The sequence below is a fragment of the Cucumis sativus genome, chromosome 5 (assembly GCF_000004075.3).
Source record: "Cucumis sativus cultivar 9930 chromosome 5, Cucumber_9930_V3, whole genome shotgun sequence".
Classification (NCBI taxonomy): domain Eukaryota; kingdom Viridiplantae; phylum Streptophyta; class Magnoliopsida; order Cucurbitales; family Cucurbitaceae; genus Cucumis; species Cucumis sativus.
The window spans coordinates 14,339,524-14,362,939 of NC_026659.2; the positions used below are offsets into that span (position 1 = coordinate 14,339,524).

The following is a 23,416-nucleotide window of genomic DNA, read 5'->3' on the forward strand; positions in this document are numbered from 1 at the left end:
TATATCAACCATATATTAATCAAGTGTATATTGATTAAACATGTGTATCGTTATAAAACTATATTGAGTATATGAGTATTTGATACACCTAACTGACCAAATAAATAAGTTTATCTCATTTTTATTTTCTTATTTAATTTGGGACTTTTTTAAAAAAGAAATTGTTTGTTTCCAACATTTTCAAAGTTTGTTAAATATACTATAATATTAAACAACAATTAGATAGATAGATGGACATTAAATAACACTCCACTCCGATACTAATAGACATAAATGATGAAAATATCATATAATAATTAAACAATAATTAGATAACAATTATATTTGATATCATTTACAATCGATAACTATCAATATCAAATAAAGTTTCGTTATAATCAAATAAGAATAGGTGTCAAATGGTAACAAAATAATATTATTAAGAATCACTAATTGACAAAAATAAATCAGACAATATTATAAACTACGAAAAATTGAGTGAACAAAACACGTTAAAGAATAAAAAATAATATTATAGCCAATAAAAAAATAATTATAACACTTAGATTCTATATATTTGAGTCTTCTAAGTCAAATTTAAGACATATTTAATATTGAAATTCAATATGTTTAAGTTTTTTTTTTTTTTGGGTGAAATCTCAAGGTTAACACTGAGATTCTGTATATACTCTAATTTGAAAAATCTATTTTGTTAATTAAAAAATTACACTTTAATTTGTTATAACAATGATTAGAGATAATGAAATTTGAAGAAATTTTGAAAGAATAAAATTTAGTATAAGATTTTGAAGAAATTACATCAAGAGAGTAGCAAATGTTAATATGGGGGTAGATGTATGGATTTGAAGGAGGGACTAGGTTTTTTACCACAAAACCCCGTATACGTATTATTGTTCTCTCACAATTTTCCACTAAAACCCTAATCCCTCAAACTTCTATAAAAGCCCATAAGTTGGTTCACTCACAATTGCAACAACTTGAAAAGCTTTGCCCATTGGGGCTAATCTGGAGATCATCATCTTCGAATATCCTCTCTCTGGTAAGCGGCGCATTACTTAGCCATTAGCATAAATATTTGAATTCCCTTTTACTTCATGATTTGATGCACCGAATAGCCCCTTGTTTCTTCCAGTTTAGTGACAAGGAAAATCGAGAAAAGGGTATACTTATGGTGCTACATTCATTTTGGCTTTTACATCTATGGTTGTGGCGGATTTTTTTCTCCAGCCCAACCCTGCTTAGCCAAAGAAACAACTATAAACTCGTCTTAAGAATGTTTACTTTCGAAATGTCCTGTTCCCTTTTCATGGGGTTGTCTTAACTTGACTCTAAATAATGTAAGATATAGCCAACAAAATGATGAGGTTTTTTTTGAGGTGAATATATGATGTGCCTAACTCATATTGTGCTATGCCTTCAAAGTTCTCTGATTGTTGTTGCCTTATGTTTGTTCACTTTACATTTTTTTTTTTGAAAAAAAAAAAGGAAAATGTGATTTTGATATCCTTTAAGGATAAGTGAATTGATGCAGATATGTTTTTCTTTTTTATTGAATTGATCAACTTGTTGTTATAAGAGAAGCAGAGCAAGATGATGGAAACTTTATTATCTGAAATTGATGTGGAACTTATATCATTCATTCTGGTCTTCAAAGTTCTCTGATTGCTTTGCTATTTTGCTGTTTCACACCATATTATATATATAATTGGTGTTTCAGTTTGAATGTGAAATTACTATATCCATTATTCATTTTTTCACGTCTTTCAAATTACCTCTTTCTTTTCTTCCATTTTTTATAGATTAATTATGTATGTTAACTGTCCATTTAGATATTTTCAAATAATTTAGGGGAAGTAGGCAATACAGGGTAGCACTTAAATTCATGGTCTGCAGGGAACTTGTATCTCAGGCCATACGAGCATAGTGCGACATTGAAAGCTCTCCTTTTCTTCTCTTTGTTGCCTCAGTTAATTGCATGAGATTGAGGCAGAACTGGAAAGGACATAATGCAATTATCTTTTTTTGCTAATCAGTTATCTCACTTGGAGTTTACACGATTCAAGTGTACACTTACCTCTGCAGCCTCTAGAGAGTTTACGTCTTGTTATGGATGGATGTTATTGTGAACCTTGATTTATTATTGACTTTGTTGTAGTTCTCATGTGTGTGCCTCACCCATGTTGTATGAATAATGGTGTAGTTTATAGATATTTTCTAATAATATTCAACATATCGTGCCCTTTCCACTATTAATTGCACTGACTAAAAAATATGTAAACTTTTCTTTTGTCGAAAAGATTTTAATTTATATCTTAGGATGACTAAGCTTCAGCAATATGTGGTTTCTCTGCATCAGTCTACTCCAACGAGAGAATCCATCTTTCTTGATGCTGCCATCTTTAGTGTACTAGTGTACTTTGATGAAAATATAGCTACTTATACTTCAAGCCTCCGTCTTTAGAACTCAAGATCCAATGGTCTGATGACACTACCCTCCTCCTTTGTCCGGGCTTGGGACCGGCTGCGTGGAAGAAATGATGCTTAAGGCACGACACAGGCAGAGTTATCATGTCTTTACATAAGTTGTAGAATAACATGAATTTTCAGGGAAATTGGAGCAGATGTGGTCTTGGTGATGAACCACACAAGGTCAAGAAACAGAGACTGTCAAAAGAGATAAAAACACATGGGCATGGATTCTACAGAATTGCACCCTCTGTCCATCTCCGGACAATGGGATGCAGATTCTGTCATATTCACTTGAATGATATAATAAAGGCTGGCAAGATGAGGCCAGCCGCCAGCCAACAGATCCAAGTGAAGTTTGGATAGAGTAGAAGACTTCCTATGATGCAGGTACCAATTGCAGCAAATAGAGCACCGAACGTTTGCAACAGCTGTGCAGTTTTTGGGAATGGCTTTTGAAGGATAACTCCATCATAGGAAAATATGAAGGAAGTCAACATAACAGCAGCAAAAAGCCTTGAAGGAAGAGGTGAAGAAGATGAAGGGTTTAAGCTGAGAAACAAGCCTACAATGGCCTGAAAAGTTAAACTTAGAAATGTGTTCCCAAACTGAGGGCTGTTGACTGGTGAAGGCCTCTGCATTTTGATGTAAATTGGCAGGCAATCTGATGCTGCTCCCCCCCACGTACAACTGCTTATTCCAGGATTTCTATTTGTGACTGCAAAGATCAAGGAATTGAGTTTATTCATGTCTAGGGAGATTTCATGTGGTGGTGTTTCTGCCATTAGGAAACAAAAAAGATTTGATCAATACTCTAAAGTGGTTTCCTTGGACTAATTCAGTCCTCCAGTCTCCTTTTAATATTGCATGGAGTATTCTAGAATATAATGAAGAAGTTTTTGTGATTCTCCTACAAGTTTTTTTTTTTTTATTACTATTATTAAATATCCTAGAAAATTTGTCCACTTTTTGGGTCAAGTTAATTTCACCGTTGCTTCTTTTTCGTACGACAAAACGAGGCCCCTCTGGCCCTTTCGGTGGTATGTTGGATGACTGATGGGAAAAAGATACATTAAAAAAGAAGTATAAAAAAAATACAGACTTGCTGGTTTTTAATTGATTTTTTTAATATTTTCATGACAATAGCGTAAGAAGGTTTCAAAGGTTTCAAAATAGGTCTAACAAAGTCGTGTAATTAGATAAAAAAGGAAAAAAATGAAAAATGTATATTTAAAATTTACAATTTATTTTCTTGGTGAAGGGGAGAGGATTCATATTTGCAAAAAAAAAATCTTATAACAATGAAAAAAGTATTCAAAACAATCTATAATACAAATAAATGCAAGCAAACTACAAAATAATAAAGCTAAACTAAGAAGATAGTAAAACAATTTGAAAATATAATAAATCAACAGTGCAAATATGATTGACTAGCGTTAAGGTTCCTAAGTGTAAGGACTAATTAGTAGACGACACCACTGAGAATCTTAACAATTTGAAATGCCACCAAAAAGAGAAATTAAAAAAAGAGGAAAGCGATCACAAATTTCACCAAAATCACTTTTACTATTTCAAGAACTTGGGAAACAAGTCTAGGTTGCCCTTCATTAATTTCCAAGAAGCTTCCTTCCCTCTCACCTTTTTGTCATCTTTCTTCATATAAGCCAATTAAAATGGATGTTAATGACGTTTGGAATTTGATGAACAATAGATATATTTAGGGTTTAGATTATGATTGATCTCATTTCATTATCCTTATAGGCTCACAAGATGATAATAACTTTTGGTGGGTAGAGGAAGCTAGTTGAGTCACATAAATAATATTCACTTTTCATGGACATCTAGAATCCCCTCTACGAAATTAAATTGATTTCATCCTTACCATTTTTCTTCTCTTCCAATTGGTTGTTTACAATGTTATTTTATCTTTCCGGAGAGGTTTGGAAATGATACTAACATTATTAAAGTCTCCTTTTTTTTTTTTTTCTTTTCAATTCTCACAATCTTCAAAACAAATTTTGGTTCGAAAATTGCATTTAATTTTTTAATAATTAAATCTATATTTATTTTTAGCCATTAAAATTGCATTTTTTACCGTGATTTTTGGATTAAACATTCCTACTTTCTTTTCTTTTAGTCATTAGTTGGGTCCATGAAATGCTGCTAAATATTGCAACCACATAGACGAGGCATTGGAGATAATCTCAAGTAACTCATGTGACACTGATTGAGTGCGAATCCCAAACCTAGGCGAGGGAGGAATCCCAAGTTTCGGTAATGAGTATAAGTTGTGATATGATTAAGCTCGTGGTACTTATGACATTTGCTATAATGATGGTCGTATTGTTGTGGATCGCAATGCGTTAAATTGCTAGGCGATCTGAGCATGCAATGCTTGTAGAAGTTTCTGTAGTGATGGTCGTATTGTTGTGGACCGTAATGTGTTAAATTACTAGGTGATCTGAGCATGCAGTGCTTGTAGCATTTGTTGTACTGATGGTGTAATGGTTTGTTGTGATGAGATTTATATGTTGCTATCTGACCTTATTATTATTGTTTTTGTGGTGTTTGCCCTAAAAAGGGTTTTCTAAAATCCATCTCTCACTAACTCTGTTCGACTTACGTTTTAAGTGTTTTTCCTCCCAAGGTTGTTAGGCATTGAGGCCATGCGAAGGTTAGTTTTGAGGTTACATAGCCAAGCTAAGAAGGGAAGACGGAGTGTCTCTGTAGTTTCACATGGCACATTGGTCATGAAAGTTTCTATTACACTTGAGGAGTTGGTTGGTAACCGGTGTTGGGATTTATGTCCTAAAACTCATAGATTGTATATATAATTCATTGACGGTTATTAATAAAGTGTTATTATTGTAATAATTGTTATTGATTATATTATTAGTCTTGTCTTAATAACCCAAATCCAATAAACTAACATCCTAAGTTGTTTGATGAGTCTTGAACAGTATGTAGAGACATATAGAGATCAATGTTCAAAATTAGCTTAAAGGGTTTATTGTATAGGGATAAGGTTGGGTACTTTATCCTGGTAACACTATGGATACAACTCACTTTGTATTTGATACAAACGCAATGATTCAACGCATCCGTGTAGTTAACATGCAAGTGAGAGTATTCTATGCAATAAATTTGCATAAGACCGGACTGCGAAATAGTAATCATTAGATGTAACTCCATTAACTAGTTAGGTTTCCATTTCATTAGAATGACCTAGGTAACTTACTCTTAATCCTGAGTGTATTATTATGAGCTCTTGTACGCGAGAGATTGTCCTTTGATTTATACGAGTGAGAGTGGTCAGATCGTCGACTCAATAAGCTCACCATTTTGGAAACAAGATCGAGTTGGGAGCTGAAAACATAATTACACAAGATGAAATTCAAATTTTCCAACTTTAGGGTAAGTAGATGAGTGTTCCCTTAAATAGTGTCTCCAAGACATGAACAAAGGGTCTTACCTTCTCTATGGTACGAGAGAGGTTTTTGTTTATTGGTAAGTCCATAAACAGGTTGTTCATTAGAGAATCACTAATATTTAAGGATTAGAGGTAACTTGGGTCCCCTTCCTAGCTCATAAAGGGTAATGAAATTTATTTGTATTGGCCGTGATTTGAAATGTTCAAAATTACTTTGGAAATTAGTTTGATGTATAGTGATACATTATAATAAAAAGTTTATCAAACTTTATTATATAAATTTAATTGTGGATATGATTCAAAATTAATTTATGAAAGATAAAATATTTTAATAAGTTCAAATATTAATTGAATGTGAATTGGATTCATACTAAAATTATTGGTTATGAGAGAAAATTATATTTTAATATGATTCAAATTTAATTTAAGTTAAATATAAGATATTTAATTTAGCTATTAATTAACAGTTTAGTTCTATTTGATTTAATTAAATTAATATAAAATTATAAGATATTGGAGAGATATTCATTACATAAGATTTAAATTAAATATGATTTAATTAATTATTAACTCACTGAATAATGGTTAATTAATTAGTATATATGAAATTTCTATTAATTTAATATTTTTTAAATTAATAGAATCTCATGGTTCTCTCATACTCCAGGAAGAAAATAGAGTTATAAATATTTAGAAGAAAACAGTTTTCTTTGATGATTCAGTAAAGAAAAAAAAAATGTCTTTGCTCTTTGCAAAGAAAAAAATAATCTCTCTAAACATTTTTCTCATCTCAATTGGTTTCCACAAACTAATCTCATCACATAGAATAGAAAGGTCTTCGATAGGTGATGTCCCATACTTTGTAGGTTCAGAGACATAAACAAGTAAGTTTTCCTTTCTCTAACTATAATTATAAAGTATGCTTAGTCTTTAAGTCTTAATAAGAAAACTAGTTTCTTAATTAATTTTGTCAATATACTGGTATTTTGGGATTTCCAAATTAAATTGAAGAATTGTTTTGTAAAATCTTCCGTTGTCCTAGCTAGAGCTTTTATCCCTTCAAGCGGATCGTTCCTTAGTGTGGATGCCCTGACTTAAAAGGCAGATGAGTGCAATACTCAGGTTGGTAAAGGACTAACCTGGTGAGCCAAAGAGCCAAGGAGCTAAGTCAGGATCAGAGGAGAGTAGCCCTAACGGGCTCGCTAAGAGAGTTATTTGGACAACCTAGGTGAAGAAAGAAGTGTCACCTTTACACTTCTAGGTATCCTCTATAAGGAGCAACATTAGTGGTGAAAAACAAGAAAGAAAAGGACGGTAAGAAGCCGACTCTGACCTTAGAGAGAGCAAAAGAGTCGAAGAGTTTAGTTGAAGAAAAGAAGGTTTCATACATTTAAGTACCCGCCTCAAGAAGCAATATTACGCAGTAGCCAAATATTAATGCCAAAAGAAGTTTAAAGAATTGTAATTGTAATTTTCAAACTTTGTAAAAGCGTTAAATAAAAAGAAGTTTTGCACTCATTTCGTTGTTTTATTTGTGTCTATTTCGTCAATGGATGAAAAATAAAAGAGAACTCAATGTCAAGGACGCGTTGGTAAAAATTTAAGTTATTGTATTCCACTTCCCAGTGTTAAGGAAGTTTGATATTTAAGTTATGCGAAAAGAAATAAGTTGTTTCGCTAATGGCTAGACGTTTAATGTGTTACCTCGCAAGAAGTGCACAATAAAGGTTTAGGTGGCACGCATCCACATGATTATGAGAAGCGACTTTTGGGGCGGGGCATGACACAAAATCATCTTCATTCACATACTTTTATTCTTAAACTCTTTTCACCTTAAACTATATGATTAATTTGAGAATTATTCATGGATTATATATCATTCAAAATCATGTAGATCATTGGTATCTCTATTCACCTACACCATCTCATATATATAGGCGAAATTAGTGAATGCGTTTTGGTTTTCTCAATGAGTCAAGACAATTTCAGACCAAAAGAAAATAATTAAATTATGTAGTTGTAGTTTTATTTTGGTGAAAAATTGACAACATATGAGAAAAATTATTGAGTTATAGCGATCTCATAAAAATGAAACGAAATAGAAAATGAAAGAAAACTTAGGGGTTAAATAAGCACACTAATTTCAAATAGGAAATAAAACAAATTAAATGTAATTAGTTGATTTTTCTTCTAAAAATAAGGTTATTCGACTATTATTTACAAAAATAAATACAAAAATGAACTAGAATATTTAAAAAATATAACAAAACATCATAATCTACTCTCCTATTTGTGTCTATATGTATCAGGATAAACATAGATAATAATCTACCTTTGCTAGACTATTAAGATATATTGTAATATTTTGCTATATTTATAGTTATTTTCAAAAGTTTTTTCATTTAAAATAATTTTTCTAATGAAAATGTTTAGTTTCTAATTTTCAAGAAAATATAGACTTGTCTTACAAAGGAAAAAGATATATCTTTTTGACCTTTTGAAAATGAAATTTGAGAGAAAAATTATTTAAATTATTCTATGAAATTATTTGTATAACTTCTATGAAATAATATGTGAGAGTTCAAAATGGAAAAACTAATACTTAAAAAATCCAAAAGTAAATTAAAAAAAACCCAAATAAAATAAGAAGATAAGGTCCCTTTGTAACCATTTCGTTTTTTATTTTGAAAATTAAACATATTTTTTTGGTTGTGAAAAACATATGAGATGAGATTAAATGCCCTTTAGCTATATCAGAAGTATTTAATTATAGGAATAACTAGACTACACGGAAGACAAATAACACAGTGCATTTTGGTAACCCAGTTCGGCAAATATGGTCTACATCGGGAGATAAAAAATATTATTGAGATTAAAAAATTTGTAACTTAACCCTAAAGTTACATTAATAAGTTATCACCATAACTCAAGCGTATAAACTCAGGCTCCTCTGACAGTAAACTTGAATCTCCTCGAAGATGAATTATAGATTCTTATAGATTCTTCACAAAAAATATAAACGGTTGAACACCGTTGTGAAAAATAATTTTACATTCATTGAACTTTTTCTTTTTAAAGAGCCAAAAAAGAAGAACTTACAATAAAATATTCCTAAATATAAGTAATATCTTCTTCTTTAAAGAAGATATTTAAGGAAGGTCTTTTGATTTCTTATTAAAAGATATTAATAAATGATTCTAACTCAATTTTTTTAAAAATTAACCTTTTTGAATGGGAAGGTAAATTTACAAAATTTTATCAAAAAAAAGTTTAAAAAAAAATGTTAAAATTTACAAAAATTTTGTTTGTGTGAATATGTGTAAGCAATATAAAATTGGAAAAGATTTTTGGAAAAATGAAATGATCAAATAAATTTTTTAAACTTTAAATATGTATGAATGCAATTTATAGTTACTTTTTCCTTCTCTGTTCCTTTAATTTTCCCTACTTTCTCTCTCTCTCCTCTATTTGATGCCTAAGAGATAAGTTGTTGAGAAGAAAGGTAAAAGAATGCCACAATTAAATTAATTCAAAGGAAGAACATAATAGACATTATAAAATCCAAGAAAGGGCAAAATCTAAATAAGATCTTCAACCAATCCAAGTCTTAATATTTAAGTTACTTTTATTTTTTTAAGCATGTTATTTTATTAACTTAATTACTCAAACTTGTTTTCATAAAACTCGAAAAGGTTAAATATGAAAATGGAAGGTAGCAATTACATACTTAAAAACAAAAGGGATGAATAATATTTGTAAGTAATGGTATATATTATTTTTGAATAATATTAAAAATTCATATTAGATGGGGTCAACCAAACACTAAAATTTGCTACTTATTTCAATTGACCTAATTTTGTAAGAAAATATAAAATGTATGCAATGTGTCCAAAAGTAAATGTTTTGGTTAGGGAGATTTTATTCCATATGGGGCCATATATCCCACTTTATGGTTTGTACTTTTTGTGAAATTTCCCCCCCACAAACACTTTAATTTGAAAAACTTGGTGAAGAAGTTTGGGTTTCCTTTCCTAATTTCCATGAAGCTCATCCAACCTCTTGTTTCCATCTATAAAGAAACTAAATTAGTCCAGAATACCAATAATGACCTCATATCATCCAATATCTATCTATCATCAAATATCTATCTATCAAATTATCTTCACTAAATGCGATGCAAATTAGAGAAAATGAAATCAAACCAAATTTCATCAACAACACTCTTAAACTCTATTCTATTTGTATCTTTCAACACTCTCACAATCCTTATGTTCCTTTCAGCAAGAAGCAAGGATTTGAGGAGTTTGGTTATATTCAATGCCCTTTCTTATCCCTCATTTGCCTTTGATGCCTTTGTTCTATCCATTACCTTTTCTTTCTCAACTGCTTTGGGTGCACTTTTGATTCCTAATAAGCCTATTCTAGCCATCTATTATGCCTTCTATTCCGTGGCTTTCATGGCTTTTGCTTTGTTTTTGCTGATTTTGGGACTCTATTACTTCATATGACTTCGTGTTATCTACATGTCAGTGTCATTTAAATATGAATTCTAAGTGTCTTAATGAGATGTTATCAAAGAAGAATGTGAAGCTAGCAATAATCCTTTTGCAAATCAAGTCTTGGATTATTGCTCACTTCTCTTGTACTTTACAGTCATCCCATTTTATCTCAATTTCATATTTATGTCTGTGTAATGTTTTTGGATTCCGATTTACACCTAAAAAGTTTGGTCATTATTCATCTCATAACTAACTATATATGTACATTTTGACAATTTAACATGTATGTTATTAAGTGTTTTAATCATGTGCTAATAGGAAAAGGGGAGTGAAATCTCATATCTCTTCCAGTTTACACAATGCTCATTGTTTCATAGAGACGTCCTCACTTTCCTTGTCAAGGAAATGAATGATATTTGGAAAATTGTATTCAATCTAAATACGCATCAACAACTTTCTTTCGCGAATTGATGATAATTAATCTTCTAACCCTTCTCTAATCGCTAGGCCTTCCAACGCTGCGATACATTTTCGGTTTTTGTATTTTAATATTAATTTTGAAGTTTAAAAACACAATATATATATAGTAAATAATGCTTCTTTAAAAATAAATTTGATTTCTGGTGCAGTGGTTGTACCCCTTTATAACTCTAACATCTTTACTTTGCATCTTATCTCTTGCAATTATTTGTATGGATTAGTTTTTATTCCAAATATAAATAATTTTCTAAATGAAAGATAATTTGATTTCCTAAAAGTAAAATAATTAAGTTCAAATTCTTTTTAACATTTTTAGTTTTTACTTTTCAATCTACATCATAAATCATAATACTTATGTTGTTTAATACTAATTTTGTAGAGTAAACATATCAATATGGAGAGGTATTTTAAAAGAAAAACAACAATAGAAACTATAGAGGCATCATCTTTGAACAAGAGACAAATACCTAATTCGGATAGATCTTATACAGAAATCAATTTAGAAGAACTACGTGCAAATCCTGGTCTAAGAACTAGAATTTCTAAATATAATTATAATATTCAAGATCAAGTTCGTATAGCATATCTACAAAAAGGTCATTGTCAACCTCGAAATCATACTTTTCCATTCAAGAAATTTGGGACAAAGTCAGGACGATTTAATCCAACTTGGTTTAAAGAATATCCTATTTGGTTAGAATATAATATTTCAAAGGTTGTTGCATTTTGTTTATGTTACTACCTATTTAAACCAGAAGTAAGTGAAGAATCAGGAGGGGAATGTTTTGTTAGTGAAGAATTGAAGAATTTTCCAATTGGAAGAAAAAAGAGAAATTGCAAACTCATGTGTTGGTGGTTCAAATAGTGTTTGCTCAGTAATGCATTTGTTGCATTCGGTAGTAAAAAACTTAGTCGACTTACTCAGTTTTATCCAAGAGATTTTTCTTCTATTGAACTCTCTATGCTTGAGGATCAACTTCAAAAATACATTATTGATATGCGTTCACAGTTTGTCGAACTAAAAAGCATTGGTGATCTTGCAGTGAAAATGGTCGTTACGAAAAGAGATAAGGTCTACCCATTAGTTTCGGTTGCTCACATTGACATTGATTTTACCGGTTGCAACAACTACTGTAGAGAAAACATTTTCTGCTATGAATATTGTGAAGACTCGACTGCATAATCGAATGGAACATCAATGGATGAATGATTGTGTTATAGCTTATATTGAGAAGGATTTATTGGATATGTTAGATAATAAACTTATCATGGATCGATTTCAAAACATGAAAACTTAAGGACAATTGTAATACGTATTAAATTAATTAATTTTTAAAGCTAATTAATATTATTTTAGTGTGTTTGTTATATAATGCCCCTATATAAAATTTCTGGATTCGTCCACTGATTTCAATCATCATATTAATTACACCACCAGGTGTTAGTGTTCATATTCCAACATTTAGCAAGTTGAGGAATTCATTGAGAAAAACTAGCAAGAATGATTCAATTATAACTCCATATATATTCAGTTTCTTTTGATTTTTCCTTATTTTATATACTTGTTTTAGATTTCATTCGTGCATCTATTTATATTTGTTTCTCTTAGCTTTTACGACTTACGAGTGTGCTTGAGAGCCGTTATAGGTGATTTGGACTGAAAATGATATATTCAACTTTATGGAATTTCCAAACTATCTAACAAAAAGAAAATGATGAAATTCAAATCCAAATCCAAACCATAAGCCAAGAGGGGTGCTTGAGCCAAGGTGCTAACTAACTTGATTGGCTTCTCCACCTCGATCGAGGATGAGGTTGAGGTCTAGCCTCCTCATTTAATGAATAATAGAACATACTATGCGACCTATTTGGACTTCGAGAAGATTATTTAGGTCAAAACAACCAAATCAGCCTCCTTAACCTTTGTCATGTTGAACATCCAAATTTGATGAACCTGACAAGCTAAATGCATATACCCTAGCTTGACACATTTTGAATGGGAAGTAACCTAATATAATTCAAAAACTTTGATTTGGATGCCTTAGGTAAGAATTTTACTACATATACATTATTATTATTATTATGAGTCCAGAGGATGTAAGTTCCTTCTAATACTCAAGCTTTATCTAGGTAAATTTATGAGAGCATGTGTGATAAGTACCGCATTGATCTGGGGATCTTTCAATCTTGCATCAGTTTGTGAATCTTTCTATCTTGCATGTCCCGTACTTCTCCAAATACAAATACAATTGTTTAAAATGTGTGTTCCTCTGTCTAGATTTCGGCATCAACAAGAGTTGTTTAAAATTACTTGTGTCATTTTTAAAAATAAGTTTTTAATCATTCAAAATCAATTTTGATAAAGGAAAACAAAGAAATTGTATTTAAAAGTGTAAAGTGAAATATTAAATTAAATTTGAGTGATTAAAGTGACATCTCAAACCTATTTTGAACATGGCACAATTTCAAAATTACCCTTTAAACATGCACAAAGTTTGTGTCTATATTGCTCCTTCACTTTCAAACTACAAAATTACTTTATATATTTTTTAATATTTACACATTTACTAAACATAAAGTTGAAAATTAATTTAGGTATTCCTTATATTTACATTTAACATTCAAATTTATATATAGCAAATCTTTTAAGAACTTTCAATTTTTCCCACACTCTTGAAAGCTTTGAATTGTAGATACTTTTAAAAGTTCAAGAATGTTAGGTTTAATCTAATTGCTTAGAAGTATTAGGTACTTTGTAAAGGTTAAAATAGTTTGATTTAAATTGACATAGGAATTAGATTAAAAGCAAGTAAGAACACGACAAATTGTTTATCGTGCTAATGTAAGAAACCAACGGGTATGTTTCCATTATATTCAATGGAAGCTCATGGTTTTGTGAGGTTACGTTGATCATACCAACGAAATGGGTAAATTGTTCCAAAGGAGAATTATTTGTGAAGTTGAATAGTATAATCTTGAATCCAATAAACAAAGTCACGTAGCTATCTTGAGTAAACTTAAATTTTACGTAAAGACATAAATGTGGATCAAGTTTGAGTATATAATCTAAACAGAATAATATATAAATTATAAGGATGAACGTCTTACTTTGGAGACACTATGGATGTGATATTGCCATGATGTATTTGAATATTTTTTTGTCAAACACTTTAATTTTTTAATTGATTTATTTTTAAAAGTAAACAATATAAAAGTTAAATAAAAACACACCTAAATAATTTCAATTGAGAAGTTTAAAGACTTAAATTGTTACATAATATGGAAAAAAAAAAAAAAGTTTGGTCAATACACCTTAGAAATTGAATTAGTAATTTTAAGTTAATTTTTATTTAACTTATATTGGTTAAACAATAATAGTAGTTTCAACCTAAGAGTAGACCCAACAAATTTTAGAGAGATTGAAACTCTTTATTTAATATATATATATATATATATATAACAAACCAATAATATGGACTGTTTCTAAGATTCGTTGAATCACACTATTAGACGTTAATAATTTCTTTAATAGTAAAACAATAAGGATTGAACTTTCAACTTCTAAAAACGAAAATGACGTCAATATCACTTAATCAAACTCATTTAGACAACTAGACATTTAGCATTAGAAAGTATTGTATACGAGAATTAAAATGGAACGAAATTCAACATACAACATCAAAAATGCTATTTCAACCTATACATCTGTGGGAACAACTTTTTCTTCAATAATATTATCTCAACTGGGAAAAAAAATCCATACAGAGAGAGCTCATTATTCTTGATGGAGCCATGGAAGAAGGTCAAACAAAATGCCTAATGGATGGGTAAAGAAATGGCCATTTTATGTCTAAAAAATGTCACTTAAATGATAAAGCAAAGACAATGATGGAGAAGGTACATGCCACCCAACAAATCCAAGCAAAGTTCTGATGAACTAGAAGAAAGCTTGCTATGAAACACACACCAAATGCAGAAAAAAGCGCACCAACCTTCTCGAATAAATGGGCGGTTCTCGGGAAGGAGTTATGAAGGAAAAGAGCAGCAAATGAAACAGCAAAGCTAATGAAAACAGCAGCAGCAAAAAAGTGTATCAAAAGTGGAGGAGGGGAAGTTGGTGGTGAGCTAATGAACAAGGCTAAAACTGCTTGAAAACTAAGGCTAAGAATTATCTTGCCAAGTTTTTGAGAGCTATCGGCTGTTGCTTGAGGGCTTTGTTGCATTCTAATGAAAACTGGTAAGCAGTTTGATGGTGTGCAGCAACAGCCAAGTCCATAGTTTCTTTGGCTGATTGTTCGGATAAAAGAAGAAAATGCACTCATATCTAAAGAGGTTTGGTGTGAAGTTGAAGCCATTGGAAAAGAAAGCTAAAAAAAGGAAAGAAAATGATAGTTTTTTCAATACACTCTCAAGGGGTTTCCCTTTGACCCATTCAGTATGGGTTGCCCTTTTTCTATTGGTGATATTTGATTCTACTACAATTGTTTTGGTAATTCGAGTGCAATTTATTAGAAGTTTCTTAGAAGTTGTTAGGGTTTTTTTTGTAACACTTTTTTAGTCAAGTTGTTTGACTCTTGCTTCTCTTTCACACACAATCATCAATCAATTAAACTTTCATGGTAAATACTAAGCCACACACTTGCATTTATCAGAGAAGATTTTGCTTGTTTAAAGAAGTTTCTTCATTATATGTATGTGTAAATATGTATGAATTTGAGTTGAACATCATGTAAAAGGATTTGAACTTCTGAGTATTGTGTCATTGAGTTTTAATGTTGAAAGGATCGAATAAAGCATATAAAAATGAAAATATATTAGATTTCGTTCGGTAATCAGTTGTGTTTGATTTTTAGTTTTTGAAATTGGAGGCTAGAAACATTTCTTCTACCTTAAGTTTATTGTTGTATTATATTCTTCTAACCAAAGCCAAAATAATGAAGATTTTGTTTTTGAAATTTGACTAAAGATTCAACTTTTTTAGTCGAGAAAGATGGAAATCATAGTAAAAATTTGAAAAGAAATACATTTCATTTTAAAAGGTAAAAAACAAAACAGTTACAAAACGATACGTTATCAAACCAAACAAAGTTATAAATATCATCACCCATTTGAATTATGCCCAACTAAAAGAAACTCCCATAGAAATATCATAAAAAAAAAAAAAAAAAACACCACCCAAAATGTCTAACTTCTAAAATGAAACTAGAATGACAAAGTAAAAAATAAGGTAGTTGAGTAAGAAAGAGCAACCCCACTTCCAATCAAATACTTACTGAAGAAGCGTTGTCCTTCTTCCTTCTTTGTCTTGTCTTGGTTTTTTGTTCTTGTACTTGCTCAACAAGTTGCAACTTCAACCTTCAAATGAAGTTCCAAGAAACTTCCTTTCTTTCTCTTTAAAAAACAAATGTGTCATAGTGTAAAATCAAAAAAGGCAGTACAAGGCAGCTCTTGAAAACTTCTTCACCATTACTCTCTTTTTCCTCTATGGAAAATGGTATGCAAATTAGAAAAGAGGAAGGAAATCATGAAACTATCAAACCAAATTGCAATGGCCAAGCTCCCAACATCTTTCACTCTTCCAACAATAATCTTAAAATCAATATTGTTTTTGTCTTTGAACAGTCTTACAATCCTCTTGTTATTTGCAGGCAGTGCAGTGGGGACTGTAATTTTTCACGGTTTTCCTTCCTCTGCCATTGATGCCTTTATTATTTCAATTGTCTTTGCTTTTTCAGGTGCTTTGAGTGCTCTTTTGGTTCCTCAAAGGCACAAATTAGCAAGATTTTGTGCCTTGTATTCTCTGGCTTCCCTGGCTTCCGCTCTGCTTCTGCTGATTTGGGGACTGTATCATACACTCATTCTTGGCAAAGCTCAGAGTGCTTTATGACCTTAGAATATGTTTGGTTCTGGTTTTTGTTAAACCTCTTTTGAGCTTTGAATCTAAATATTCTCCCAAGTGTTTTCAGTAATGTTTACAAATAGTTAAGAATATGAAGAAGATCTGTTAATTCACCTGTACGTCGTACTTTTAAGCCATCTCTTTTAGTTGAATCCCTTCTCTTCTCTTCTCTTCTCTTCTCTTCTCTTTCTTTCTTTCTTAATAGAATCAATATGTTTTTCTTATTCGTGAGATTAGGGTTATTGGGTTCGATTTTACTTTCTTGTTTGTGAGATTAGGGTTATTGGGTTTGGTTTTGGTCCGCGAAGTTTCAAAACAAAACATTTTCATTAAGGAATGAACCATAAATCCTATGTCAGGAGTACAACAATTGTTGGGTGAAGTACCGAATCTTCAACCTCTAGGTTGAAAGACTATGTCAATTACCATAGAGTTAAACTTAATTTGTTTTAGTTATAAGCTAAAAGAAGTTGTTTAATTATTAAATAGGAATATTAAGAAAATGTTTGGGACAAACCTAGAGTTATTTAGATGTGGAGTTTACAATGCAATGAGCTAATAAAGTCCTGAAATTAATATTTGTTAGTCAACCAAATAGTAGAGTTAACAAACAATTCCCTCAACTCCCACTCGTCAAGATAAGTATGGCCTACGTGTTTAAAGGTGGCTCATTGAGTATACAAGAAGAATGATATTTAATCGGATTTATAGTCCTCAATGGATTACTTCTCTTTTAAGTCCTATTTTCGGCCAAACAGAGAATTTTGCTCCGAAGAAGATTCTAAGCCAATTCTCAATTTTATTTATTGATTTTTTGTTTTTTTTTTTTCCAGAAAACAAACAGCAAGAAGATCGAACTACAGAACTACATCAAGAGACACAAGTGAAACAAACCACCCAAGATAAGGGAAGTAGATAAGAGAAAAAAAAGGTTGCTCTTCCAACATCTTAGACGTCGGAGAGTGGGCCAGAACATCTTAGAGCACCACATGTCATTATCTTCCTACAAATTGAAATCTTCCTATTGTATACTTTGAATCCATGTACTTCGATATTCTCCTATGCATAAATCTGCTCATGATCGTTCTTGAATAATTATATATACAACCTAGTTTATAAACGTTACAAGTGATTTGATTTGAAGGTTTAAGACCCTCCATAAACCTTCAATCTCTCAATAATAATGACTATAAAAGAACTAATGGTTACCGGGGCCAAGTTGAAAAAAAACCAAAACAATCTTTTTTAATAAGTAATCACAATACTTTGTTTGTATTTTGTATTCTTGTTATAATAATAAAAAGGAGCATACTGTTAGATACCTAGATTTAGATAGGGCTAAGGGTAGTTAGTTATATAAGGCAGTTAGATGGTTATAAACAGGGAGTTAGGGAGGGAAGAAAGACATGAAGAATTTGGTGAAGAAATAGGGTTGCTGCAATATTCCTTGAAAGAGGGAAAGGACAGAGGGTTAGGGTTCTTTTACTTCTTTTATATTCTAATTCCTATTGAAAGTATCAATAAAATAGAAACACTATATCAGTGTTCTATCAAATTGGTATTAAAGCACTCATTTCCTGAGAAATCAAAGGAAAATGGCAGTCACAGGAACTCTCGAATCCATAATAAAAAATATGAAGCGGTTGGGAATTCAAATCGAGGAAATCAACCAACCGATGTTAAAGTGGATTGAAATAGAGAAGGAAGAAACGAAATGGAGAGGAATCAAAAACCAAAAGCAGTAAGGAAAAGGAGGAAGCGAAAAGGAGAGAGTTCAAAGAAGATTCGCTAATGAAATATATTGAAGACGAGATTCGTGAGAGATATACAACGAGCAAAATAGAAGATCCATCCTGCCGAATAAAGATGAGTGAGAATAAGGTAGAGCAAGGTGAAGAATCCATACTTGAAATAATTGAGGAATCGAAAACGTGCAACACGATTATTGAGCGCTTAGAGGATCAAACCGAGAAACAACAACATATTCAGTACATCGAAAGCTTGGCAAAGAAAAAAATTACAATCAGTATAGGAAGCACAACATCGGCAAGTCAAGTGTTGATGATGGACAGTACAGTCAAAGGAAGAAATATACGATTGAAAGAAACCAAGAATGAAGAACGAATGAAGAAGATAGAAATTGAAGAAGATATGAGTAATCCAAACGAATTACCAATGTTTAGCGGCAAGGACTTCGATTCAATTTTTTTAGGTACCAAACGAAAATTACAAAAGTATACAAGGAATGATTTTGGGAAATTAATCGATGCAACAATAAGGTTCGATGAAAGGACATTAGATTGGTCTCGATCGAAGAAGGTGAGTGAAGAACTTTTCTGCAGACGAATTTCAGCAATCAAACGAAAAGCAATCGTAGAAGGTCGGCAGGGAATAATGGTGAGATGCGGAACGAAGATTCAATTGAAGAAAAAGTTGTTGCTTAAGGAAACCGAAACTAGTTGGTTGCGATGGAGAATGAAGAAGCCGGAAGTTATCTTTTCGCGATGGGAAAGAAGTATTAATATAATTAGATTATTCTTAGGAGATATTATTCTGGAGATATTATTTTATATTATTATTTTATATTATTTTCTTAAGTGTATTTCTCTATGGTTATATATAGGCTTGTATCTCTACTAAATAATGAATGAAATATAGATTTATTCCATAAAATCAACATGGTATCAGAGCTCTAGGGTTTTCGCCTTATTGAATTCTAGCCTCCACATCCCGTTTGATCTCTGCCTCCGTTGATCATTCATCAACGGAGGCAGAATCATCTCTCATTAGCCATCAACGGAGGCAAAATCATCTCCCATTAGCCGAAGCCACCCCTTAGATCTGCAAATCTGCCGTTGTCGTTGCACCTTCCCTTTGCCACTCATTGCTGTTCAAATCTGCCACTATCCAAACCCCAGAAACCCCATTAGTTTTTCACTAGCGTCCGCGGCGGCCATCTCCTTCATAGTTCTTCGTCCGACCTCTTGTTTTTCTGTTAGCCAAGCAGCCGATTGAACCTCTGCCAGTTGAAGCCGAACGCCTCTGCCAGTTGAAGCCGAACGCCCAGCCGAAGAGTTTCGGTTTTGTCCATCGTCCAAGAAGCTCCGCTCGCCGCTGTGTTTCGTTGTCGTTGCTCCATCTTTTTATGTTGTCTCGACAAAACCCATGAAACCCCATGTCCTCAGATCCTCGCGTCCGCCTCCAATTTGTTCCAGACCTGTATGATTTCATTCAGACCCATTCTTCATGTCTGCCTTTGAAGTTTAGATCGAAGCCCAGATCCAACGACGCCTCCATTCTGTTTTTGTTCAGATCCGCTAAGCCTCTCTGCTCCATTCAGTTCAGTTTCCGTTCTGTTCGCCCCAGATTTCCCGTTTAATCTGATTCTGACTTGCTCTAGTTTAGTTCGTTCAGTTCCATCTGATCCGACAAAACACTTCTGTCCAATTCCGACCTTGTTTTCGTCCAGCTTTGATTCTACTTTGCTTCAGTTTTGCTCTTTCATTTTGCCCCTCGAAGTTCTTGTTTCGTTCTTCCTAGGTTCATGTTATAGATCTCTATACGAGGATCTATGTTTCTATCCCAGAAGTTTTTCGTGGGTTTGTTCTAACCTAGAAGTTCTTTGTGTGTTTGTTCTTCGGGTTTTTTATTCTATTCTAGATATATTGTTTCTTTTCTTAGTTCTTAGCAAACTCAAGTTTGTGATTTCAACCTTGAGTTTGAGGGAGGGTATTAATATAATTAGATTATTATTAGGAGATATAATTCTAGAGATATTATTTGATATTATTTCCTTAAGTGTATTTCTCTATGGTTATATATAGGCTTGTATCTCTACTAAATAATAAATGAAATATAGATTTATTCCATAGAATCAACAAGAAGAAGTCGAAGTCGGCAGTCCGTCTGGATGTGAAGGAGAAAGAAAATGTCGACAAGTGGATGGGAAAAGAAGACGACGACAGTCATCTGGATGCGAGGAAGGAGGAAAACGTTGTTAAATGATGATCCATGGTGGTCCGAGGAGGTGATCGGGAAGATGGGAAAATCGCATGAAGAGGATGAAGTTGCACACGTAAGGATGCCAATGACGTGGCAGAAAGTGATAGAAGAGAAGAATAGGGCAAGAGAAATAAACCCTAAAATTTTAGGCTTTATTTTTTCTAGTGGGCTTCAACTTTTATTATGTGAACTTCAACTTTTGATAAATATAATAGTGGAGGTCCATTATTATATAGATGAAGTGGGTGGAGATTTTCAAGAATAGGAGAGACGAAAAACGTGCCTAAAATTGGGGAAAGAAAGATTCAGTAATAATGGGTTGGGTTGTAGGCTGGAGAAAGAATATTTTGGGTATGGGTTGAAGGCAATGGATCTGTTTGGAGTCTAGAATTTTTTGAAGCTGAAGAGAATTTGTTTTTCAAACTTGACGAGCATATCACTGTGAAGGGTTGTAATTAAAATACGGGGGGGGGGGGGGGGGGGGGGGGGTCAATTTTGTGATCATATTTGTAAGCACACCTTGAGGACAAGGTGTTTTTGAAGGCCTGGGTAATGTTAGATTAGATGGGGCTAAGGGTAGTTAGTTATATAAGGCAGTTAGATGGTTATAAATAGGGAGTTGAGGAGGGAAGAAAGGCATGAAGAATTTGGTGAAGAAATAAGGCTGCAACATTCCTTGAAAGAGAGAAAGGACAGAGGGTTGGGGTTCTTTTACTTCTTTTATATTGTGATTCCTGTTGAAGGTATCAATAAAATAGAAATACTATATCAGTGTTCTATCACATACATGTAAACATTTCACAAATAAAAGTACCAAATAAATTTATCAGAATTTTTGTCACCTAGATTCCGAGTCATCTACATGTTTGTTTATATATGTAGCAGCATCTAAGAGGCCCAACTAATGGCTAAAAGAAAAGCAAGAATGATATGTTTAAATGACTATCCACATTCCACAATATATAATCTTTCATTCCTTTGATAAAAATATTCATGCTTGATAGAAATAGATTCTTGAAGCATTAATAAAATGAGGAACAAACCAGAAACTATCCACGCCACATGCAATATTTAATTGAAATACCACTTTTTTGATGAATTTTCTTTAGATATTATAATAAATTTATCTTCGCTCAACTTAAACTTGTGGGTGGATTGGTGATTTAAGAATTTTATATATGGATGCATATGTTGATGGTAGGGATGTAAGAATAACCCGACGAATCCGGACTATATGGGTTGGGTTGGGTTGAAAATTTTGGTATTTTTTGGGTTGGGATGGGTCTCGTATTATTATTTATTTAATATTTATGGATTATGTTTGTAATGTTGAACTTTTATGGATATTTGAAACTTTGAATTTATGAATGTTCCAATTTTTGGAGGTGTGTATTTATCAATATGATAGGTATAACAATTTTAAATTTTATAAACATTAGAAATGAAAAGAAAAAACAATACAACCTAACAACCCAACTCATATTTTAAGGGTAGGGTTGGGTTGGGTTGAGAATATTATTCGGGTTGCCAACCCAACCAACTTGAAAATATGGATTGGGTTGGGTTTCCAACCCGTTTACACCCCTAGTAGGTGGCGTGAAAAAGAACATGCATATCACATATTGGTGATGTCATTTTCAATAATATGAAGCTCTTTCTTTTTGTTACCTTCCTATAAAATCTCTTTACCTTACGTTTTCTGCTTCCCTATCAGCTCAGAAATCTCCTCGTAAACTCCTTCAGATTGCTTATAATTTGAGTATGGAAATCTCAGGAGCCCATTTCTTTGCACCTGAAAAATATGGCATGATCCAAAATCCCAATATCAATGAATTATTGTCTTGTATTCCTGTTAACTCAATCTCTACTTCTGATGATGGTGATGATCAGAACCACAAACCTGGAATAGTCATCGATGAGAGGAAGCAAAGGAGAATGATATCGAATTGGGAATCGGCACGAAGGTCCCGAATGAGGAAACAGAAGCATCTTGATGAACTTTGGTCAGTGGTACTTCATCTTCGTACAGAGAATCATAGTCTCATGGAGAAGTTGAATCAGTTAACAGATTCTGAACAACAGCTTCTTCAAGAGAACGTCAAGCTCAAAGAAGAAGCATTGAATTTACATCGGATGATCACTGATATTCAAATGGGCAGTCCTTACACAACTCACTTGAGAGAGCTGGAGGAAGCCCCCTGCAATACATTTGTTATCATGGCTGAATCCTCAAGCCAATCTGATGAGTAGAGAAGTTACCTTCCACTGTTTCACTAAGATCATAGCTATTTCCTCACATATTCTCTTCCAGTTCTGTTTTAGAATGCTTGTAATAAGCCTCTACCCTTTAGTCGGCAGACTCACCAGTATAAAATGAAAAAATTATTAATTTATACCTTTAAAAAGTATCAACTTAAATCCTAAACTAATAATCATGTGAATTTACACTATCCATTACATTCAGTTTGAAAAACCTCGCATAAAACTTATAGTTGTATCAATTAAAGCCCTGAAATTGACATTTGAAGAAGTCTAACACACATTTGAAAATTAAAGCATAGTTTATTTTCAGAAGTAAATCGTAACAAAGGGATTAAAATGATGGACTTATCAAAACTTTAACAGTTTAATTAACGAAAA

General features: G+C 32.2%; 1 protein-coding gene and 2 non-coding genes across 3 annotated transcripts; all 3 read left to right on the top strand.

Moving 5' to 3' along the window:
• Positions 1–1,350: 1,350 nt before the first annotated feature.
• LOC116404204 lies at positions 1,351–1,435 on the top strand. The gene has a single exon (XR_004217140.1). It is a non-coding gene; the product is annotated as a small nucleolar RNA R160 (small nucleolar RNA).
• A 149-nt stretch (positions 1,436–1,584) lies between these two features.
• On the top strand, positions 1,585–1,667 carry LOC116404203. The gene has a single exon (XR_004217139.1). It is a non-coding gene; the product is annotated as a small nucleolar RNA R160 (small nucleolar RNA).
• Positions 1,668–21,261: 19,594 nt separating this feature from the next.
• LOC101222428 (basic leucine zipper 43) lies at positions 21,262–23,181 on the top strand. The gene has a single exon (XM_031885420.1). It carries the CDS (start codon positions 22,538–22,540, stop codon positions 23,024–23,026), a length of 489 nt encoding a protein of 162 aa, XP_031741280.1. The 5' UTR covers positions 21,262–22,537; the 3' UTR covers positions 23,027–23,181.
• Positions 23,182–23,416: the final 235 nt, after the last annotated feature.